Raw genomic sequence first — 19968 nt, 5'->3', positions numbered from 1 at the left:
GACGCACTGCATGCACCTGCAGTCCAGAGGTAGGCATCATATTCCTTCTATTAGGTTTTGGTTTTTATTAGGTATCATATTCTTTCTATTAGGTTTAGGGTTGCTTCTAATAGGTACCATAAATGTGTGTATGATTAAATACATGTATGTGTGTATGATTCAATATATTTGTGTGTGTATGTGTATGATTAAATACATGTATGTGTGTGTATGATTGAATACTTTTATGTGTGTGATGGGTTTAGGGTTACATGTATGTGTGTATTTAAGATCTTCTTTGGGCTGTGAATGTGTGTTTGTTGTATGATTGAATACATTTATTTGGGAATGTGCGTGTATACATGTGTATGATTGAATACATTTCTGTGTGTGTATGATTGAATACATGTATGTGTGTATGATTGAATACATTTGTGTGTGTGATGGTTGAATACATGTATGTGTGTACTTAAGATCTTCTTTGGGCTGTGAATGTGTGTGTTTGTTGTATGATTGAATACATTTATTTGGGAATGTGTGTGTATACATGTGTATGATTGAATACATTTCTGTGTGTGTATGATTGAATACATTTGTGTGTGTGATGGTTGAATACATGTATGTGTGCATTTAAGATCTCCCATTGGGCTGTGAATGTGTGTGTTTGTTGTATGATGAATACATTTATTTGAGAATGTGTGTGTATACATGTGTATGATTGAATACATGTATTTGTGTATTTTAGATCTTCCATGGGCTGCGAATGTGTGTGCATGTGTATGATTGAATACATGTTTGTGTGTATTTAAGATCTTCTATAGGCTGTGATTTAATACATGTATGTGTGCATTTAAGATCTCCCATGGGCTGTGTATGATTGAATACATGTATGACTTTGATTTTGCCAACATTTGAATGCTTGAATTTGCCCATGTGATTCATGCATTATTGGGCTCTTTTTTATGCCCACATTTGAATGTCAAATCTAAAATCTTGTATACATTCTTTGCGTTTTTTCTCCCTAAATAATAGTAATGTAATGAATGCCTTTCTAAAAATGTTTTGTACAGATGGCTAGTCGGTCCAAGATCTTCATAGACTTTGATGCAGATTGGGGTGAAACAATACCCTATGAAGGGAAGTATGGCATGAATCATTTCTCTACTTTATATTGTGTATAAATAATAATGTTTGTGTGCTAACTTGAATGTTGGTTTAGGGTTTATGTAAGAAAGGGTGTTAGGTGCCCCAAATCCAATGATACGGAGGCTGAAAACATCATTACTCAAGACTCGAGCATGGATACGAACCCCATGCATGACGTGGGTCCAGGTGTTGAAGATATCAAAGTAAATGGTGAGTTTATGTCCATTCTTATAATCATTATTGATGTAAGCATATTTTGGGTTTTTCTAATGCAAATGTGACACCATTGTTGTAGTGGACCCTATGTCCCTCTTCAAGTGTGGAAGAGACTCAACAGGTATCAAATGTCGCACCTGTATTGTGGGAGATTCGTGTAGAAAAGAGGGGAGATGGTTTCGAAAAAAAGCGGACATGGAGGCCCATTTACAGAAGGCACATGGCATCCATGTAATACTGCCTCGAGGGCTAAAGATAGACGAAGAAGAGCAATCGACTTCCATGAGGAGTACAGCCACATCATTCTTCAGCGATGTCGAAAGACAACGATCAATAAATCGTTTTTTGGATCCGGAGCTCAAGTATAATAGATCACGCCAATCACACATGAGGAAGTTGAGGACAAGAGCAATAAAAATCTTCAAAGCCACTCCGGACTCACTTCGAACATGCAAGGAGGCTGATTTCATTGCTCAATTCGTTAGCCAACAAATGGCCAGGTATGACGAGGGAAAGGAGCATAGGATGGCAAAAGTGAGGTTGAAGATTGCGGATGCGTCTAAAGATTATGTAAGTATGGTTTATGATTTTGTGTGCATCTTATGTGAGTTTAAAACTTATGATTATGTGTGAATCTTATGTATGAATTGTAGTGTAAGAGTCATGGAATTCCCATACCAAAGGATGAGGCACATGTCGAGATCGATGGTGGTCAAGACCAACTGTCAGAATCGACAATGCAACAAGCAAGGAGGCCGAAAATCCAAATCCGCAGGAAAGAAGTGGACCCATGTAATTCGGAGTTCATTACATCATCTGACACAGATGAGGATGCAGACATTGGGATTGTCTTTGTTGGTCCAGGGACAATCTCGAAAACATGGGATAACTCTGCAAGAAATAAGTTCACCAGGTATGTTGTTATGCTGGGGGCATGATATCAATAGTTAACATCATGTTTGTTTAGTAGTTACTAATCTAGCCTAATAAACAGGTATCAGGTGGCATGCCGACGACTGGATGTAGCGGTCTTCTTGTCGGAGATACAACTATGTTCGTTGATCACAGTAGGGGAGATGGCATCCACATGGATGATAACCCTCTTCCATTTATGGATGGAGTACTCGCTGCCCCCCGAGATCAACAAGCGGTTTCATATTGTGGATCTGCTATGGGTACAACTAGAAGGCCAAGGCGGTAAGGTCAAAGACGTACTCACTCGTGTTCCTGAAAGGGATTATGTCTTCATTCCAATATTGAACGCAGGGCATTGGGTGCTTTGGTTGAAGATGCGACAAACTCCTACGGGTCTCGATGCCAAGGTGAGGAGCCCAATTATATTTTGTGATCCACTAAATATTTATCCGACTACCAGGGTGCGGACATTGGGTGATTTGGCTATACGACATATCTCGAGTCGGACACATGACCATTGCATCATCAACAACAGGCAAATCCATGAATTGCGTATCCCAACCCAACCTAATGGGACCGATTGTGGGTATTACGTGATGCAAACTATTCGCATGTTGGTCGAGGAGTTGATTCAAGGATTTGAGTCCGATCAATTTGTAAGTATTTATGAGATTTGAATTTGAGCATTTGTTTTTGTTTTTGTTGATGGCATCTTCAATTGTAGGGTAAGGAGCAATGGTTTGGATTCGAAGACGTGGAGCTCCTTCGGAAAATCATGGCAAAATGGGCACGAAGGACTTTGGGCATATGACTACGTGGAGTCATTTTGCAATGGTTGTATATGACTCAATGTAAATCATTTTGGTTGTATATGAATCTCATTTTGGTTGTAGATGACTCAATGTAAATCATTTTGGTTGTAGATGACTCAATGTAAATCATTTTGGTTGTATATGACTCAATGTAAATCATTTTGGTTGTCTATGAATCTCATCTTGGTTGAATATGAATCAATTTTTGAATCTCATTTTGGTTGTATATGAATCTCATCTTGGTTGAATATGAATCAATTTTTGAATCGCATTTTGGTTGTATATGAATCTCATTTTGGTTGTGTATGAATCTCATTTTGGTTGTATATGAAAATCATTTTGGTTGTATATTGGAATTGTTTTGGGTGTCAAAAGAATAAGACTAATAGCTTATTGACAAGTAGTGAAGGCAATGGTTTTTGAGAAAGGCCAATAAAGAGTAAGTATATAGAAAGAGTGCTTCGGTCCTTACGTAAAGAATACATAGTAAGACATAATGTCAATCCATTTCAAAGACATAATAAGACTCAATGTCAATCCAATTCAAAGACATAATAAGACATAATAAGACTCAATGTCATTCCATTTCAAAGACATAAATAAGACTCAATGTCAATCCATTTCAAAGACATAAATAAGACTCAATGTCAATCCATTTCAAAGACATAATAAGACTCAATGTCAATCTTATGACTAAGGTTAAAAATCGGGAGTGCCATGACTAAGGTTGATTGGGCTTTGATCTTGCATCATGCCTATGCACTCCGAGATCTTGGGAAAGTGGCACATGTTCAACCCTACCTGCATGGTGAACCAGGATCTCCCGCCATACAACCATTTATCTTGATACTTCAAGATCAATGGATGTTGGAAATGTGTGAGCGGTTGACCCTAAACAACTCTTGGGCAATCGACTCGACATTTAAAACAAACCAATTTGGGCTACCATTATATGCCGCAGTTGCCCCCAATGCCATGGGAATTGGGATCCCATTATGGTACATGCTTTGTAGTTCTGATAAGGGGTCAAACCATGAGCAAGTGGCATTAGAAACTTGTTTGAGAGTCATATTCGCAAGGATGCCCACGGTGAGGCCAAATGCGATAGTGATCGATAAATGTTGGACGTCATATAATGCCATAACTAATGTGGTTGCAACAGACCGTCAATCTTGGATTGTTGTAAATGGGCAACGGTCCCAAACACATTTGTGGTTTGACATGTGTGTGGAGGAAACTCTGGCCCAAGTTTGGTAGAATGTTCAACTATGGACATGTTGACACTACCAATATTGTGGAAAGACATTGGCAGTTTATCAAGTATACTGCCTTGAGGGGAAGAATAAACCGATCAATTACCGACCTTCTACATGTCTTAATCGGGGACAGTGAAACTGGCACTTGCATAGGAGGAACGGTAATAGAGTGGTACAAGCAACGACAAGAAATATGTGAGAGTGGTCGGTTTGCACCTCGTGCGAATTGTAGGGATCAAAGGTCTCGACTTAAAGAAGCAGAGAGAATATTGGAAAGGTATGTCGAAAATAGACATCTCGCAAGAACTTATTGGCAGCAACAATAGACATCTCGTGCAACAATAGACATCTCGCAAGAACTTATTGGCAGCTCCCCAAACACTTCCAAATCCCACTCCGGAAAATTACAAAGAGGTGCTAGTCGGGCTAGGAGGAGATTGCCATTGGTTGACCATGGGAAAATATTTGTTGTACACTTACAATTTTGTGGAGTTTTTGATGTTTGTTGCTACAGAGTCGGGCTCCTTTTGACAGAGTCGGGCTCCTTCTTACTGATGTGATCTGACAGCGGGGCTCCTTCTGACAGAGTCGGGCTCCCTCTTGCATAGGCTGTCTGACAGCGGGGCTCCTTTTTGACAGAGTCGGGCTCCCTGTGGCAGAGTCGGGCTCCTTTTCGCAGAGTCGGGCTCTTTCTGACAGACGTTGTCAGCTTTTTATCCATCTTGGATGGTGGAGATCGAACGCGCCATCAGCGATGTGACCTGCACCGTCTCCGCGATTCCCTCACTTGCCCTCTTTAATATTTGGTAGCAGTTAGTCACGAGCGTTAGACACCACGTACATACATACATACATACATTGTTACATACATACATACATACATACATACATACATACATACATACATGAGGCTAGTTTTAGGATTTGGAAGAAAATAGAAGAGGCCATTCCTTATCCATTTTTTCAATGAAAACAACAAAAATGCAGAAGTTCAAACGGCCCGCTGACTGCCATTTCCAAAAATAAAAGACATTGAAGAAAGAAAGGAAGACAGGCGATGGTGATGGCGATCACTAAGGCAAGACGCTACAGCTATTGCTAGGGTTTATATACGCAGAAACAGAGGGGGAGAGATAGATAGGGTTTACGTATACACTCTGAGAGAGAGAGAGAGAGCTCTAGAGAGAGAGAGAGAGAGAGAGAGAGAGATTGTTTCCATGCCTCATGGATTGTTTCCATATCCGTTGCCTTCACTCCACACCCTGTAGGATCGATCATCATTAGTCCCTGCTAATCTCCGCCCCCGTCATCCCTCTACTGCCTTTTTCTTTTCATGGATTCTTGTTAATTCCTGTTCAATCCCTCTGATCGTGAACACGTTTCATCAACAAGATGACTACCTCCACGTCGGATCAACCTCTCGACCTATTCGGCAGTGAGTCACCTCTCGATTTGGCAGATCAGTTCTCTTTTATCGACGTATCTCTTGAAGATGACAGCTTGCTTCCTCCTCCTTCAGGTAAATGTCATAACTTGATCTTTCTTTTGGAAACGGAGATCAGATTTATGCAATCTCCGCTCTCTATAGCAGTGTTTATGAAATTCGATGTGGAAAAGTTGCGCCTCCTTGTATCTTACAGATATTTGATGCTCCTCAAGATTTGTTCTGAAACTAGTTTTCCTTCCATTGATAAGATAGTCGTTCTGTGGGAATGATCTAAACGATACATCCTGCCTCATTCCTAACATAATTGAGCAATGTAGCTTATACAAGTTGTATCTATGTTTTTGAATGGGTTTTGCCGTACTTATTGTTGTGTGTTTCTAGCTCAGAAAGAATTATAGGCACACACAACGCTGAAAAAGAAACTCATTTGTGCTTATTATCTTGTTTCCAACTTGTATCTCAGTCTATTAGAAAGCTACGTATATGTTTCTGATTGTTCCATTCTTCAAATCTTTGAACAGTGCCTAAGTCGTTCAGCATAAAGCTTGATACTTCTTCTGTTCAAGAAAGCCTATCAAGGAGCAGACAAGAAGAAACATTTTCTGCTATGTCTGAGAAGTCGGTGGCTATTGAATCCGCTACACTGAGTGAAGACCCTCTTTCGAAGAACAAAAAGAAGAAAACTGGATTCAATATGCGCAAAAGCATAGCATGGAACAACGCGTTTTTGACTGAAGATGGTGCATTTTAACTTTCTTCAACATCAGTTACTGATTATGAAAGATTTGGTATTGGGATATGAAAGCATTGAATTGGGAAACTTATTTCTCTGCATATCTTTCTCAGGAGTGCTTGACTGTGAAGAGTTGTCACTAGTAAATACGGCTTTTCATAAGCTTCATGAACGAGAAAAAACAGGTGGCCATGGCCAGTCCAAACAGATTTCTAAACTTTTAAAGCCAGTCATGATTCCTAAAGTCAGTTTCTCGTCTATCCCATCCCAGAAAGTTTCCTTACGAACTGTGAGTGAGCAGACATTTCGGGCTACGCCAACAAAAAGTAGTCCAAGCAGCAGCGTGGGTAGCCTGATTGGTAGTGGACTTGAGTGCCCTGAGCATCGGATTAGCAATGGTCATGGTAAGACTGAATAATTTTGTGATATAAGGGTGTTTTCCTCTATAAATTCTATACAAACTTACCTGTCTAAGGCTCATAGGACCATCTGGACTTAGACCTGGAGTACCTAAGCAACTGTTGGCGTCAAAGGTACAATTTGATCATATTAAGCTGGTATATATTCATAATTTGTTTTTTGGCATATATTCTAATAATTTATGTTGGCATTGCCTCTCGGAGAGGCATACATGATATGTAAGGCTTATAACTAGCTTAAAACAGTCTTTCATTGTTGAGGTTATCAATGTGCATAGCCTTCTCTGCACTTATCGTGTTCTCATTGTCAATCCACGTGATATATCACTCTATGCTTCAACATGTAATTTCTTGCTTGAGACTAACCAAAACGGTATTTCAGCAAAAGCCAACCACATCATCTCAAATAGGTGTTGCTGAGGCAGTGGCTCTGCAAAGAAAGAATGGAACTGATAAGCGAAACTTTAGACCTGGGTTATTATTAACATCAGGTATTTCTCAACTCTCCTTTTCTAGACATACAACAACAGCAATGGTATCATCTCAAAAATGTGTTTATCTGCAATGTTTCCCCAAGATGCAAATGGAGCAATAAAGCTGGAACCAAATGAAACATCCGTCCCTTTCACATTTCAATCTATTTCCACCAAGGGGTCTGCTCAGCCTAAACCTGCAGGAGTAAACAAAAGATTTGCTAAAGTATCTGGGAAAACTGAAGTTAATAAAAGCCAGAAAGCAATATTTCCTTTCACAACTACATATCATCCTCAACATGTCTCTCCTACTGCCAAACCAGTAACTCTAGAAAAGCCTGATATGATGAACACTGATAGGCCATCTGGTTTGCGTATGCCATCTCCAAAACTAGGCTTCTTTGATATGGTATGTGGTTATAATAATTTCAGAACTTTGGTATACACAGTGTGAAAGATTAAATGATATAAACATCCGTTCATATGAAGTAATAATTCTGTTAGCAGAGTAGATTGGCAGCTCAAGTTGCAACAAGTACTCCAGAAAGTGGAGCAGGTCAGAAGAATGTGTCGACGATGAACAGGTTAGATGTTAGCAAACAGAAGAATGGATCAAAGATTCCTGCTCCATTGCTTAATAAATCAAGACAACAGGTCAAAGAACCTTCAGCTGAAAAGGCTGGGACATTAATTGTGCCTGGATCTCTTCATAATGTGAGCAACGCAGAGATTTCACCACTGTCAGGTGCATTACAGGAAACATCAACGACAAGGCCATCATTGAACTTGCGAGGATCACCCAGGCATTTAAAGATCCTGGATAGCGAAGAATTAGAGAATCCTATGGTCCTGCAGGCAAAGAGTGATGTCGATTTCAATATATATCCATTCACGAAGTCAACAGATCTGTGTATTGTAAGAGATTTGTCTGGGCAAGAGAACTCAATCCCAGGCTCCTATGATGCCAAGGGTGTCGCAAGGTCTGAAAAGCCTGCTGATCAAGATGTAATCCCATGACTTTCAGGAAGATAGTAATGGGAATTCCACAGCTGTGGGTTACCATCTGCTTCATAAGTATACGAGCAATCAGACAGACAACACAGACAACCTTGAGAAGTTAATGGAAAATCGACAGCTGTTGGTTACCGGTAATCTGCTTTGTTATAAGCATGCGAGCAATCAGACAAACACAGCCAACCTTGAGAAGTTAGACGGTGAATTCTAATAATATATAATAATTAGATGCCATAATAATGTCATTTACTATGACGGAAGGTAGCACCCATCCTATTATTTTTGTAGTTAAATATGTTTGGTTTTCCGTGGAAATACCATACTTTAATGCTATTTCTCGAGTAAAATCCCTCTTCATTCAGATTGCTTGTACATGAACGAAGCAAGCAATCTTCTTCATTTGGATTGTTTGTACATGAATGAAGCAATACGACGTTTCATTATAGAATCATTACAGAAATGATTAATGAAGTGAACTATGACACATCATCCAATAAACATTGAGATTGTTTGTACATGAATGATGCAATCCTCTTCATTGAGAGTCGAGACTGTTTGTACATGAACGAAGCAATACAACATTTCATTATATAGAATCATTACAGGAATGATTAATAAAGTGACCAATGACACATATCACCTCAAAATTGTGACTAATGACATATCACCCCAACAATTTTGACAGTTATATATACCAATGTTAGCAACTGAACCAAACCGTTTATGAACACTTAGTATATAAACCAAACCACTTAAGAAAGAGTTGAAACCAAACCATTTAAAACTAAACCGTTTAGGGAAAAGTTGAAACCAAACAAAACCATTTAATAAAAAATTTAAACCTAACTACTTAAATCAAACTAATTAAACATCTAAATAAACAAAAATACATTAAATTAAATAAGCATTCAAGTTGAATTTATTAAATCAATAAACTATTAAAGTAAAAAAAAAGTTAACCAAAATCCTATAAACCTTTAAACCTATAAACCCGAGTTTTAAAACCAAACCAAACCGTTTATTGAAAATCCAAAGTTAAACCATGGCTTAACAGTTCGGTTTGGTTCGAGCCGAAACCGTGCCCATTGGGATATGCATGATTGACCATGTGACGATTTAATCATTAGAGAACAATATTGACACAGAAATATACCATGATTGAACTATCCATGCCTTGATATTTGGCAGATTGTTTGGTATTACAGATTACATCATAGATATTTTACATTCATTCGTGTCGCTAAGGTGTCTAATATATACATATAGCTATGGTTATGGCTTACTATTTGGACTTAAAAGTACTAGTCGTAGGCATGCAATGGCCTTACTATTCGAATTTATTCTTATTATTGATGCGATTAATTCTCATTTTTTTTATCAGAGCCTTGTATTCCCAAACAGATGCCTTTGGTGACTCTTCTAATAGAGTTACATTATTTGCCAGGTACTTTCTGGTCAAAGACAATGTTGACAGCTGGATGGAAAAATCATCCACAACAAGATTATATGTTTTCATTTCACCAGGTACCCCCAATAACATACGTAGTCTTGAAATTGGAATTCTGCAGTCACACAGTAATTTCATTCAAAATCCTAATAATAATAACGCATCATATCAGCACAAAATGCACTTGGCACTAGGAAAACCGATTCAGTAGCAAGTCTTGCTCCGGAAGATGGTAATCCCTCAACGTACAAAATGTTCTGTACACATTTATTACCAAATTTAATGGTTCAGAGCTTTGGATGTACAATATTTGTGGCTCTTAACAGCCTATCAACTCCAGGGAGCTGTAGTTCATCATCTGCTTTTTCAAATGGTGAGAAGTAGTGATCTACCATTTCTTTGGTCACAGATACGAGACTTCCAGGATTCCACTGCATCAAAAGCAATCACAGACTCCTTATTACAAATCATAACAAATGTCAGCATCTAATTAAATCACAGATTCCGAAGACAGTTAAGCAACTAAATAAGCATATGAATGTTCACGGTTTCATATTATTCTTTGTTAATTGAGGCTGAGTATCATAACTGTTATGTATTTATGTTTATTTTGCCATTACTCATTTTCCACTTGATTTAAGCTTCCATCTGTATTATGTATCACAGACGTTAATTGAGGTCGAGTATCATAACTGTTATGTATTTATGCTTATTTTGCCATTACTCATTTTCCACTTGATTTAAGCTTCCATCTGTATTATGTATCACAGACATTGCCCTCACATGTCTTACATTTCACTACATAGACATCTTTATGTTTTTAAGGCAATGACTTTCTTCTATTCTACAGAACAATCCTATAGTAAACCTATTGAAATCGTTGATTCCATGGAGTATATATTTTCATTCTAAATAACTAAAAGGCAATTAATAATGAATCACATGGTCTGTTTGAAACATGAAAATTATACAACTTCAATTAAACTATTGAAAAAATGGACTTTCAATTTAGCGTTGAATATACCTTCGGATTCTTATCTTTTTCAATTAAGATTGATCGGCAACCCTGCATTAGTACAAAACATGCAACTGTCAAAATCTAGAAAAGTGCATACAGGACAGGCAAACAGGGTCCAAGGTGAATTTTGTTTTTTACCTCATAAAAATCATTTGAGAATTTTCCAAGTAAACACCTCGCTGTTAACCTATATTCACGAGTTAGGCACTCATGAAATGTCTGATTCCGCCCTTCCCGTATCTTCAAAGAAACAGAAGCAAACACTGAGAGACAATTGGACTACAATTTTTACCATAGTTTCCATAGTGACAATGTCTGCCAAAGCAGCATTACTTACTGATCTTAAAGTTAGTTTTAAACTCATTGGTGATGCTTTTCTCAAAGTTGCAACAGTTATTGTGTACCAATTATCTCCCGTTTCTGCCTTACATTGTTCCTATTAATGTGAGTCACTCAAAAATCAAGAACTCAATCAAAGACTTTGGATAATTGTATTAGTATAGTTCCACATCATTGCCGTGCATTTTCAAAAGATGATAGATTAAAAATATTAGTGAAAATTAACCTAATAAAGTACAAGAATGACTTGAATAGTTGAAACTTACTAGGGCTTCAAGGATATCTTCCAAAGAGGGTTTAGAAAAGCACAAATTTATTTTGTCCACTCTGTGAGAAATAGCAACATGATCAAAGGTAAAAAGAACAGAAGAAATTTCAGTTTCAGGTAATAAGACAATCTCAAGAAAGCCACCTATGCATGAAGCTATCAGGCTTACAGTCCACATTTTCAGAAAAACTGTTTATGGTTTCATTAACAGCAGCATGATTTCCTGAACTCAAATGTTTTAGTCTTGCTTCAAGTTCGATGATCCTCTGTGATTAGAAAAAAGAGCATTAATCAATTTTGATACTGGACATCCATTAAAATTATGGTTATATTCCATTACAGAAGTAAGAGTTAAGCCATTTTTCAAGGCATCACACTCCATATTACAAACAGTTCTCTTCAGTCTTCTTTAAAACAGTAGTTTACAATAGGAATCATCATCATATTAAGAAAACATGCATCACGGTCAAGTGGCAATCATGAAGGTTAGGAGTGTCACCATAACTATGTCACAAGAATGTATGTTACATGAAACGTTTGAAACATTAGATGCATGGAAGTGTAAAATAGAGGTCATGACGTTGTGCTGATTCTGTCATATTCATAGCAATTCTTTTGTATTATTTCGTATCAATCAAAACATAATTACGTAGACATTCCTATAAAAAGTACTTGGTGTGCCCCTTCTTGATAATGCCCTCCTATGTTTCCAATTAATTGTTTTATACTGTTTCAGATCAAGAAAGCATGGTTTTTTCTTTTGCCACAAAACAAGAAATTAGAGATAGTAGCCTTACTGCCAACCTCTTTTGCCCAAGGCTTTCAAATGTGTACTTCAAAAGACATCCTATGAAATAAATATAGAGCACAATACATCATTGGCAGGATAACACCTTGACATAGTTGGACAACAGTATCACCTTTATTATATCAGGGTCTTCTAATAGGATGCAGCCAAGACTTAAACAGGCACCAAAGCTCCTATATAAACAAAGGATTTGTGTTATTTAGCATTGCAGATTCTAGCTATAACTTCACTCATTTCTCTACATGAGATGGGCCAGCTCTGTAGAGGAGCCAGCCTGGACCAAAACAGCAAGGGAACACATCAATCTTCATGATCAAAAGCTGAGTCATGTTCAAAACATATTTCTACCAACTCAGGAAAGTCGACAGAATTGTTCAATCCTATGTTAACTGTTCATGTTGATGGTAACACGACATCATCAACACAAATTTAAAAAATTATGTTTTCTTGGAAGTGTTTGTTTTTCCTTTAGTCCAAAAATGTCCACATTTTGAGTAAGAATTCTACAAAATTGGTGGTTTAACAATATGTAATAGGAGAAAGCAAATGGGAAGAGAAAACACCTCTGAAGGTACATAATGGGTTGCAAGACCAACTGCAAGTAGCTCAGCTCCATCTAAGCGTGCACCAGTAAGACCAATGTATTCCCCTGCACAGCATATTCATGCAAATCAATTCTATGCAGAATATTTAAATTGACAAGACAATGTATGATTCAAACATGCCTAGAAAACCAGGTAATCGTGACAAAAAGTAGGAAGCGCCAACATCTGGATGAAGTCCCAGCCCTGTCTCTGGCATAGCAAATACCTAAACATAAAAAGGCACATATTTTATCTATTCAAATGTATACTCAGTATAGGCTTTTGTTTTCCACCTTGAATAAGATAAATATTCAATATTTCGTTGTAGAAGTTCTTTCGACAAATATTCAATATTTCATTGCGGTACATTATTCCCACACACAAGCTTAAAAGAGGTTAAGGATTGAGGTTGGAAATTCAGAAAAAGAAAGAATTCTAGGTATCAAGTTAACATGAGATTATGGAGACTGGACAATAAGAAAATGCCATTTGCTGCTGCAACACGACAAACACATCTGCCTTACACTCATGTACTAACTCCCCACTGGAATACTCGCTAAGGCAAGCCATAATAGCTCGCCTATGTGCCTATATCATATCTCTCAAGTATTTATAGGTAGCTCTGCAAATCTCACTACTGCTATCTAGAATCATTTCTTAGGTGAATATCCCTGTGTATGTTGCTATCATTTTGACAGAATCAGTTAACGGCAATCAAGAACAAAAATTATGAAACATTATGTGCCTCCGATGGAAGCCTTAATTCAAGTTTCTTAGTCACAAATCCTTAATTTTTCAATGGATTTTAAGATTTTCCATGAGTTCATCTATCTTCGTGATAGAATTAGACACTAAAGTGTGGTGCCACTAGGCTGTCCCAACTGGGACACAGTCCCAATCCAAACTGGGACTCACCAAGGGGCCCAGTCCCAGTCAGTCCCAAGGGACAACCCAACCGCTAGTCCATCGGCCATCTTTGCCCTATATAATGAGGCTTACTCCTCATTTCTGAGCATTCTCTGATTCGCCTCTCTCCATTCACCATTTTGGCTCTAAGGAGCGTAGCTAATCTATACACACATACATATCTCCCTCTCTCTATTAGCTTACTTGGGAGTTGTCCCGACTCATCCCGACTCAGTCCCGACTTGTCCCAACTCCGAGTTTTGGTTTTGGTTTGTCCCAATTTGGGACATTTGTGAGCTTTTCTCTTTGTATTGATATATGAGCATGTTTTGTGTCCCAATTGTGTTTTCTTGTGGTTTTACGGACCCCCATGAAATAGGAGTGTAACAAAAGGATCAAGCCTAATACCATGTTTGGTTCCATTTGGTTGAATCATAGTCATAAATAGCGATGGGCATGGTTCGGTTCGGTTTCAAGGCAAAGAAACCAAACCATTTAATACTTCTTTTTTAACCTAACCATTTAAATCAAACTAATTAAACATCTAAATAAACAAAAATACATTAAATTAAATAAGCATTTAAGTTTTATTTTTTAAATCAATAAAAGAAACTTTAATTGAACCATTAAATTAAATAAACATTTGAGTTAAATTAATTAAATCAATAAAAAACCATTAAATTAATAAACTATTAATGTAAAAATAAATTTAACCAAAAACCTATAAACCTATAAACCCGAGTTTTAGAACCAAAACAAACCGTTTATTGAAAATCCAAACCATTATTTTTTGGGGGAACCAATAAACCATTAAACCATTAAACCATGGCTAACGGTTTGGTTTGGTTCAGTTCGAGCCGAAACCATACCCATTGCTAGTCATAAATGAAACCTACACAGCCATAACTAATTTCGCACTTACAGACATCAATTGCAATACTTCGCCATTCCTTGGTTTTTGTTACACAGATTTTTACCAACTGAAGCTTCACCCGATCAGACTGGTGGAGGAAATGAAATTTTAATTCATTGAGATAAGAAAATTGTTCGTCTTTCATCTTTTAGCCCCACCAAAAGTAGACGCTAAGAGCTGATGCAACTACAAGGATTTAGATGTCTAAACAAATCAGATTTCACATTCAATATGGAAGATAAGTTCAGGGTTTCTATGTTACCACATAGAAGTACATGGGGAATTGGTTATTCATGGAATTTCAGGGAGTTAGGATTATATGGGCCTAGTACTACCAAATTTCAATTATTTATCAAACCACTAATGGAGCTTGTAAAAAGTTCCATTCCAACAATGCCAAAGAGAAATATTCTGAAATATAATTTGTAATAACTGATTTTTTGCAAGGAACATACAACACTAACTGGATATATAGTGTGAGCCAGAAGCAAAACATCAAAATATGGTTTTCTTATAACGTAAATGACAAGGACTGCATACAGTTTTTGCTGTGACCACCCTAAAGCTTCCATTTATTGATATACCCGCACCTCCTCCCATAACAATGCCATCAATTAAAGCAACCTGCCAAGATAGAGATTAATGTTTAATGATCACCGCATGAAAAACCTACAATTATATCCGAGGTGTATACACATTGATGTGCTCTCAGCGTAGCCACTCACATGAGATTTCTTATAGGTTCCAACTAGGTAGTTCACATTATATTCTTGAGAAAAGAAATGCATTGACTTGTCATGGCGCCCTACAACAATGTCACATATTTTCAAGACCAAGAACCAGGCACATCTGATATTGCATGAAGAAAAGGAAAATTACTATCAGTCTAATTTTACCTTCCTTCCAGAAGCGATAGACCTCTGCAACATCACCACCAGCACTGAAGGCTCTTCCAGTTCCCTACCATAATCAGGTTTTCAATGTTCAATATCCATTTAAATATGTTCAGATCAAGGAAAAGCGAAGATGGACACATACTTTAACAAGGATCAACTGAATCTCCTCATTCTTCTCCCACTGTTCATATATATCTTTCAAATATCCAGTCTGTGCAAGACATGCAACCTTTAGATAATCAAGAAAAGAATTTATTACTATGTTCCTTTTGCATTTAGATTCATGTATGAGCTTGAATGGTACTAATTTTTCATTTTATGTTTTCATGTTTTTGCAGTTACCACAAGGTTCAGTTTTCTTGATCCTATTCTTCTTAAATTTATCATACAAAGAGATGCAGAATGAGTGGAAACAGCTACAGAAATTTATCATTTTGTAAAAATAAAAAATCCCTAAACACTGATAATGCTTATAGATGCATCCATGCAGCCATAGTGCATGACCATGGTTCTGCTTATGCGGATCAGAAGAGGCCTCACCATCCAATAGGAAATAGCATTCAACTGACGTGGACGATTGAGTACTATCGTCCTTGAATGACTAGTCTCTTCAATTAACACCTGCCATTACGAATTCAAGTGCCAGAAAGGTGTCAACATCATGAAGTTGGCTTGATAGTTATACTTGCAAATTTAACTTTTTCTTCCATTAGTGTTTAAATAGATCTCATTTGGGTGCATTCTTATATGCAGATCATTGCATAAAAACACAGTTGCTTCAAACTAGAGGATTTGAGATCAACTTAATAAATATATTCATTTTCTGCATGCGGAAAGGTGATCGTCATTATCGAAGGGCTGTCAATTTAAACCGGAAATGAGGATTTTGACATTACAGAAATATTGATAACGGCAGGCAGGATTTCATCTGCCAATCCTAATGCTCATAAACATAAAACAAAAAATCCAACTAGGTGCCTATGTAGATTATTAAATCCAAAGCAATTACGAAAGCCATTTTACACAATGGTTTCTTGTGAGGCATTAATCCTGAACATACTTCAAATACCAACTTAAATGAAAAAGTATAGTGTCTATGAAACTAAAATTTATAAATAGCACTCTAGATCCTTGATGTCAATGGGTACATAAGCATAGATGTTAAGGAGCAGAATCTTCACCAGAATCTCAGGAATGATTAATGATGGCTTAATGATAAAGTCCATGCACTCAAAGAAGCTATGTTGCCAAAAATCAAAATTTAAGAAATTGAGTACATCTATAATTAGCAAAGAGAAAGTCTCCATTTGCAGGCATTTATCAGGTTTAATTCCAATTATTGAATCCAGGGCTAACATTAAACAGAGAAGCAGTGTGGCTTTGAGGAAATGCAATCGTCAATTATGCGGCTGAAGGCAGCACAAGTCACCATACTGAACAAGTCTATTGGAGATCTTCTCTCTTTCCTGGCATTTCAGCTGATCAATTGAAGCTGATGTACCAGGATACATTAAGATTACTAATATTGCAAGATCTAGAAAAAATAATTAAAAGAGAAGCTTAATGTACCTGTTTTTCCATTTCAGTAGGTGTATGCTCAGTAGAGAATGCAAAGGCCATAATTTTCCTTGACCTTTCAAATAATCTTTCAGACTTAAAACCTGAGGCTGCCATGAAAGTGAGAATTCAAGACAGGAAAAAGAAACGAAAAAGTACTTGCCAGAATCAAAAACATTGTAGCAGAAGAAGCAAGTGAAAAAAACGAAGTTTGATAGAATCAGCAACATTCTAATAGAAGGTGCAAGAAACGGAATTGGGAACTTCCAGAAGCAAGAAACAAAAGCGAAAATTGAAGGAAGGATCCGAGGCTTCAATTCAGAAGAAGGTGATCACTTGAAACAGAAGGAGAATCGTGATACCAAATACGCAGGATAAACATTAGAAAACAACGGATCAATCCAAACTCGGAAAGAGAATTTAAGACTTGAAGCATCAACAAGAAAACCAGAAAATGGAGGGAATGATTCAAAATTCACACAGAACCGATAAGCATTCGGACAGAAAAAAAGCATCCAAATTTCAGAAAAGAATGTCTACAGGATGGCAGGATACAAACAGGTGACACAATGAGAGAACACTACAAAACAGGAGAAAAAAAAAACATGAAAAATTCGAGACATGAGAAACAGAAGATGAAGAATGAAGGAAGGAAGAAAAGGGAGACGAGACAAATGCGACAGGAGCAGAAGCATTGTGAACAAAATCCAAGAGCGTGGAAATAACAAGGAGGAGGATAGATGGAAAGAAGGGGTTGGAGAAACGCAGGAAAAAAAAAAACAGAAAAAAGAAATACGAATCCAAAGAGAAGAACGGATAGGAGGGTGAAGGAATCAGAGACGTGGTGACAGAAGACATGATGAAATACCTTGGTCCCGATGAGCTGATCGCAGTGAACGTGAAAGCGTGGAGAACATCGTCTCCCTCGCAGGCTGCTTCAGTGTGTCAGGTCTGTGTGGGCGTGACGGCTCTCTGCGGAACCGTTAACGAGCCCCATTGAAATGGAATAATAATTCATGGGCCATCGCCATACATTCATTCAGTTCATTCATTCAATTCATTCATGAGGAAGAAGATCAATCATCATCACACACACACAGTTATTATTATATGCTCATTGCCTTCATTAATCCAACCCACCCAGGCTAGGCTATAGGCTATCATGCTAACACTCAACAAATATTGGGGTTTCACTGCACATATACAATGTACATAATACATATATATTATATACATATCAATCGATGAATGAATGTATGTATGTATGTATGGCGATGGCCAATGAATTATTCATTTTCAATGAGGCTCGTTAACCGATCCACAAAGAGCCATCACTCCCACACATACTAACGATCGATCAATGAATTTATGATCAAATCCGTAGCTCGTCGTCCTCCCGATCTGCCGATCTTGAACGAAAACCTGCGGAGCCATAGGAGTGGCGATTAAATAATGCATCAAAGTCCAAAAACATGCGCATAACGTGTGAAGGCTCGGGAACCTGCCCAATTGTACGCATTCTCGAGCGCGTCGGCCTCAAGAAGCTGAAAAACTACTCCCTGCTCGTTGTCAAGTGGATATTATGATAAATGATGTTTGCTCATATGTAGCCACCGGTGCCAAATGTGGGCTATTGCAAGGAGAGGGGTGATGTCGTTTGCACAATTATTGCTCATGTAACAAAGAGGTATGTTCTTTACTCACCTTTTCTAATAAAATAATAGGAGGCTCACTCCCACGAGAGTACGTTAAATGAAACCATACATATAGACACAAAATGTTGCCTATATTGCTCTCCTCTCCGTTCCTTTGCCCAAGTGTTTTGAGAGTGTATGTCTACACATATGTACATCCAATGGCAAATTCCAGGGCCATTTCTATTCATTGCACTTATTGAACTTGCTAGGAGAGGGTTGACTATCATTTGACATCACCTTGGTTGTTTAAAGCTTATATCATTTTTTCAAAGCATGGATACTATAAAGCTTATAATCCAATATGAGAAATAGCCAATGCCAATAGCTACCACAAAGCTTATAATTCATGCAAAAAATAGTCGACGCTTCTTTGTGTACATCCTAGTTTCTAATGTTAATCAGCAAAATATATGCTCCATGTCTAATGCTTGTCTTTTAGTTCAAATGGAAATGCACGTTTTTAATTCAAATATTCATAAAACACTATATATGGTCAGAAATTTTGGGCTTTCATGAAAACACTAAACACTAATTGAATGAGAACAAGATACTCACTATCCACCACCCTCGAATGGAATTCACATTTTCAGCAAGATACTTTGGACAAATCCATATAAAAGCTGCTCCTCACTAAGTGACAAATTCATCAAATTTATGGGTTGAATCCTGGTTTCTCTCCTATTTGTCTCACATACACCCTTTTTCAACATAATTTGTCAACTTTGCTTATAGTTATAACCATCCAACAATTTTGTTTTTCTATGACATCAAAACTTTATGCTACAAGTTACAAGTACAACAACCCATATAAACCCTCAATGTTGGCAAAGAACTTGTGGAACACAGTGATTTCCATCAACTTTAGGGGATAATTTCCCTTTAACAGAACAAAGACTATCAAAAGCAGATCAAACCTTCATCCAGTTCCATCTCAAGAGATGCAGGTTTTATAAACCACTCAAAGATTTCATGGACTAGACATTAAAACACATGCGTATATGTCCTGGCATAGTATCATTCGATGTAAACGATATGCACTAATCTTTACATTACTTCTCTTACTAGGAACACATTGCTTATTCATGATAATCTCTCATCCTCATGCTTGACAATTGTTTTTTGTTA

The 19968-nt window shown here is 37.4% G+C and overlaps 3 protein-coding genes and 1 long non-coding RNA gene across 5 annotated transcripts; 3 read left to right on the top strand and 1 right to left on the bottom strand.

Moving 5' to 3' along the window:
* Positions 1-933: 933 nt before the first annotated feature.
* LOC147852823 (uncharacterized) lies at positions 934-2734 on the top strand. The gene is made up of 5 exons (XM_087333297.1): positions 934-1335; positions 1421-1911; positions 1995-2254; positions 2336-2663; positions 2717-2734. The coding sequence occupies exons 1-5, from the start codon at positions 1278-1280 to the stop codon at positions 2732-2734; spliced, it is 1155 nt and encodes a 384-aa protein (XP_087189423.1). The 5' UTR covers positions 934-1277.
* Positions 2735-2797: 63 nt separating this feature from the next.
* Positions 2798-3206, top strand: LOC147852822 (uncharacterized). Its single transcript, XR_015531295.1, has 2 exons — positions 2798-2912; positions 2981-3206. It is a non-coding gene; the product is annotated as an uncharacterized LOC147852822 (long non-coding RNA).
* Positions 3207-5306: 2100 nt separating this feature from the next.
* LOC147852821 (uncharacterized) lies at positions 5307-8779 on the top strand. Its single transcript, XM_087333644.1, has 8 exons — positions 5307-5472; positions 5507-5843; positions 6293-6511; positions 6618-6908; positions 6988-7037; positions 7306-7414; positions 7501-7805; positions 7904-8779. The coding sequence occupies exons 2-8, from the start codon at positions 5717-5719 to the stop codon at positions 8411-8413; spliced, it is 1611 nt and encodes a 536-aa protein (XP_087189770.1). The 5' UTR covers positions 5307-5472; positions 5507-5716; the 3' UTR covers positions 8414-8779.
* A 1179-nt stretch (positions 8780-9958) lies between these two features.
* On the bottom strand, positions 9959-18212 carry LOC147852820 (3-hydroxyisobutyryl-CoA hydrolase 1-like). 2 transcript variants are annotated; one of them, XM_087333392.1, is made up of 15 exons: positions 18015-18212; positions 17159-17250; positions 16130-16210; positions 15732-15800; positions 15590-15653; positions 15419-15498; positions 15234-15317; positions 13016-13100; positions 12854-12939; positions 11627-11748; positions 11481-11541; positions 11213-11311; positions 11014-11115; positions 10882-10923; positions 9959-10288 (listed from the first exon to the last, which is right to left on the bottom strand). In XM_087333392.1, the coding sequence occupies exons 1-15, from the start codon at positions 18061-18063 to the stop codon at positions 10145-10147; spliced, it is 1260 nt and encodes a 419-aa protein (XP_087189518.1). In that variant the 5' UTR covers positions 18064-18212; the 3' UTR covers positions 9959-10144. The 2 variants fall into 2 exon arrangements, with proteins under 2 accessions (XP_087189518.1, XP_087189517.1); XM_087333391.1 differs by having other exon boundaries at positions 17159-17256; positions 18015-18211.
* Positions 18213-19968: the final 1756 nt, after the last annotated feature.

Source organism: Azolla caroliniana, unplaced genomic scaffold (assembly GCF_043228905.1).
Source record: "Azolla caroliniana isolate FFs.n. ecotype wild unplaced genomic scaffold, voAzoCaro1.0.p SCAF_17, whole genome shotgun sequence".
In the NCBI taxonomy this organism is placed as follows: Eukaryota; Viridiplantae; Streptophyta; class Polypodiopsida; order Salviniales; family Salviniaceae; genus Azolla; species Azolla caroliniana.
The sequence above is the reverse complement of the archived record's forward strand: the minus strand, read 5'-3'. Positions and strand labels throughout refer to the sequence as shown.

What these genes read in the sequence shown, in the direction of transcription:
- LOC147852820 (XM_087333391.1), bottom strand. Translation starts at nt 18,063, where the DNA reads ATGTTCTCCACGCTTTCACGTTCACTGCGATCAGCTCATCGGGACCAA. An exon ending in ACGATTACCTGGTTTTCTAG is followed by an intron (nt 12,940 to 13,015) that starts GCATGTTTGAAT and finishes TATGCTGTGCAG; the next exon opens with GGGAATACATTGGTCTTACT. An exon ending in TCTCAAATGATTTTTATGAG is followed by an intron (nt 10,924 to 11,013) that starts GTAAAAAACAAA and finishes GTACTAATGCAG; the next exon opens with GGTTGCCGATCAATCTTAAT.
- LOC147852823 (XM_087333297.1), top strand. Translation starts at nt 1,278, where the DNA reads ATGGATACGAACCCCATGCATGACGTGGGTCCAGGTGTTGAAGATATC. An exon ending in TGAAGATATCAAAGTAAATG is followed by an intron (nt 1,336 to 1,420) that starts GTGAGTTTATGT and finishes CCATTGTTGTAG; the next exon opens with TGGACCCTATGTCCCTCTTC. An exon ending in CGGATGCGTCTAAAGATTAT is followed by an intron (nt 1,912 to 1,994) that starts GTAAGTATGGTT and finishes TATGAATTGTAG; the next exon opens with TGTAAGAGTCATGGAATTCC.
- LOC147852821 (XM_087333644.1), top strand. Translation starts at nt 5,717, where the DNA reads ATGACTACCTCCACGTCGGATCAACCTCTCGACCTATTCGGCAGTGAG. An exon ending in CTTGCTTCCTCCTCCTTCAG is followed by an intron (nt 5,844 to 6,292) that starts GTAAATGTCATA and finishes ATCTTTGAACAG; the next exon opens with TGCCTAAGTCGTTCAGCATA. An exon ending in AGCAACTGTTGGCGTCAAAG is followed by an intron (nt 7,038 to 7,305) that starts GTACAATTTGAT and finishes ACGGTATTTCAG; the next exon opens with CAAAAGCCAACCACATCATC.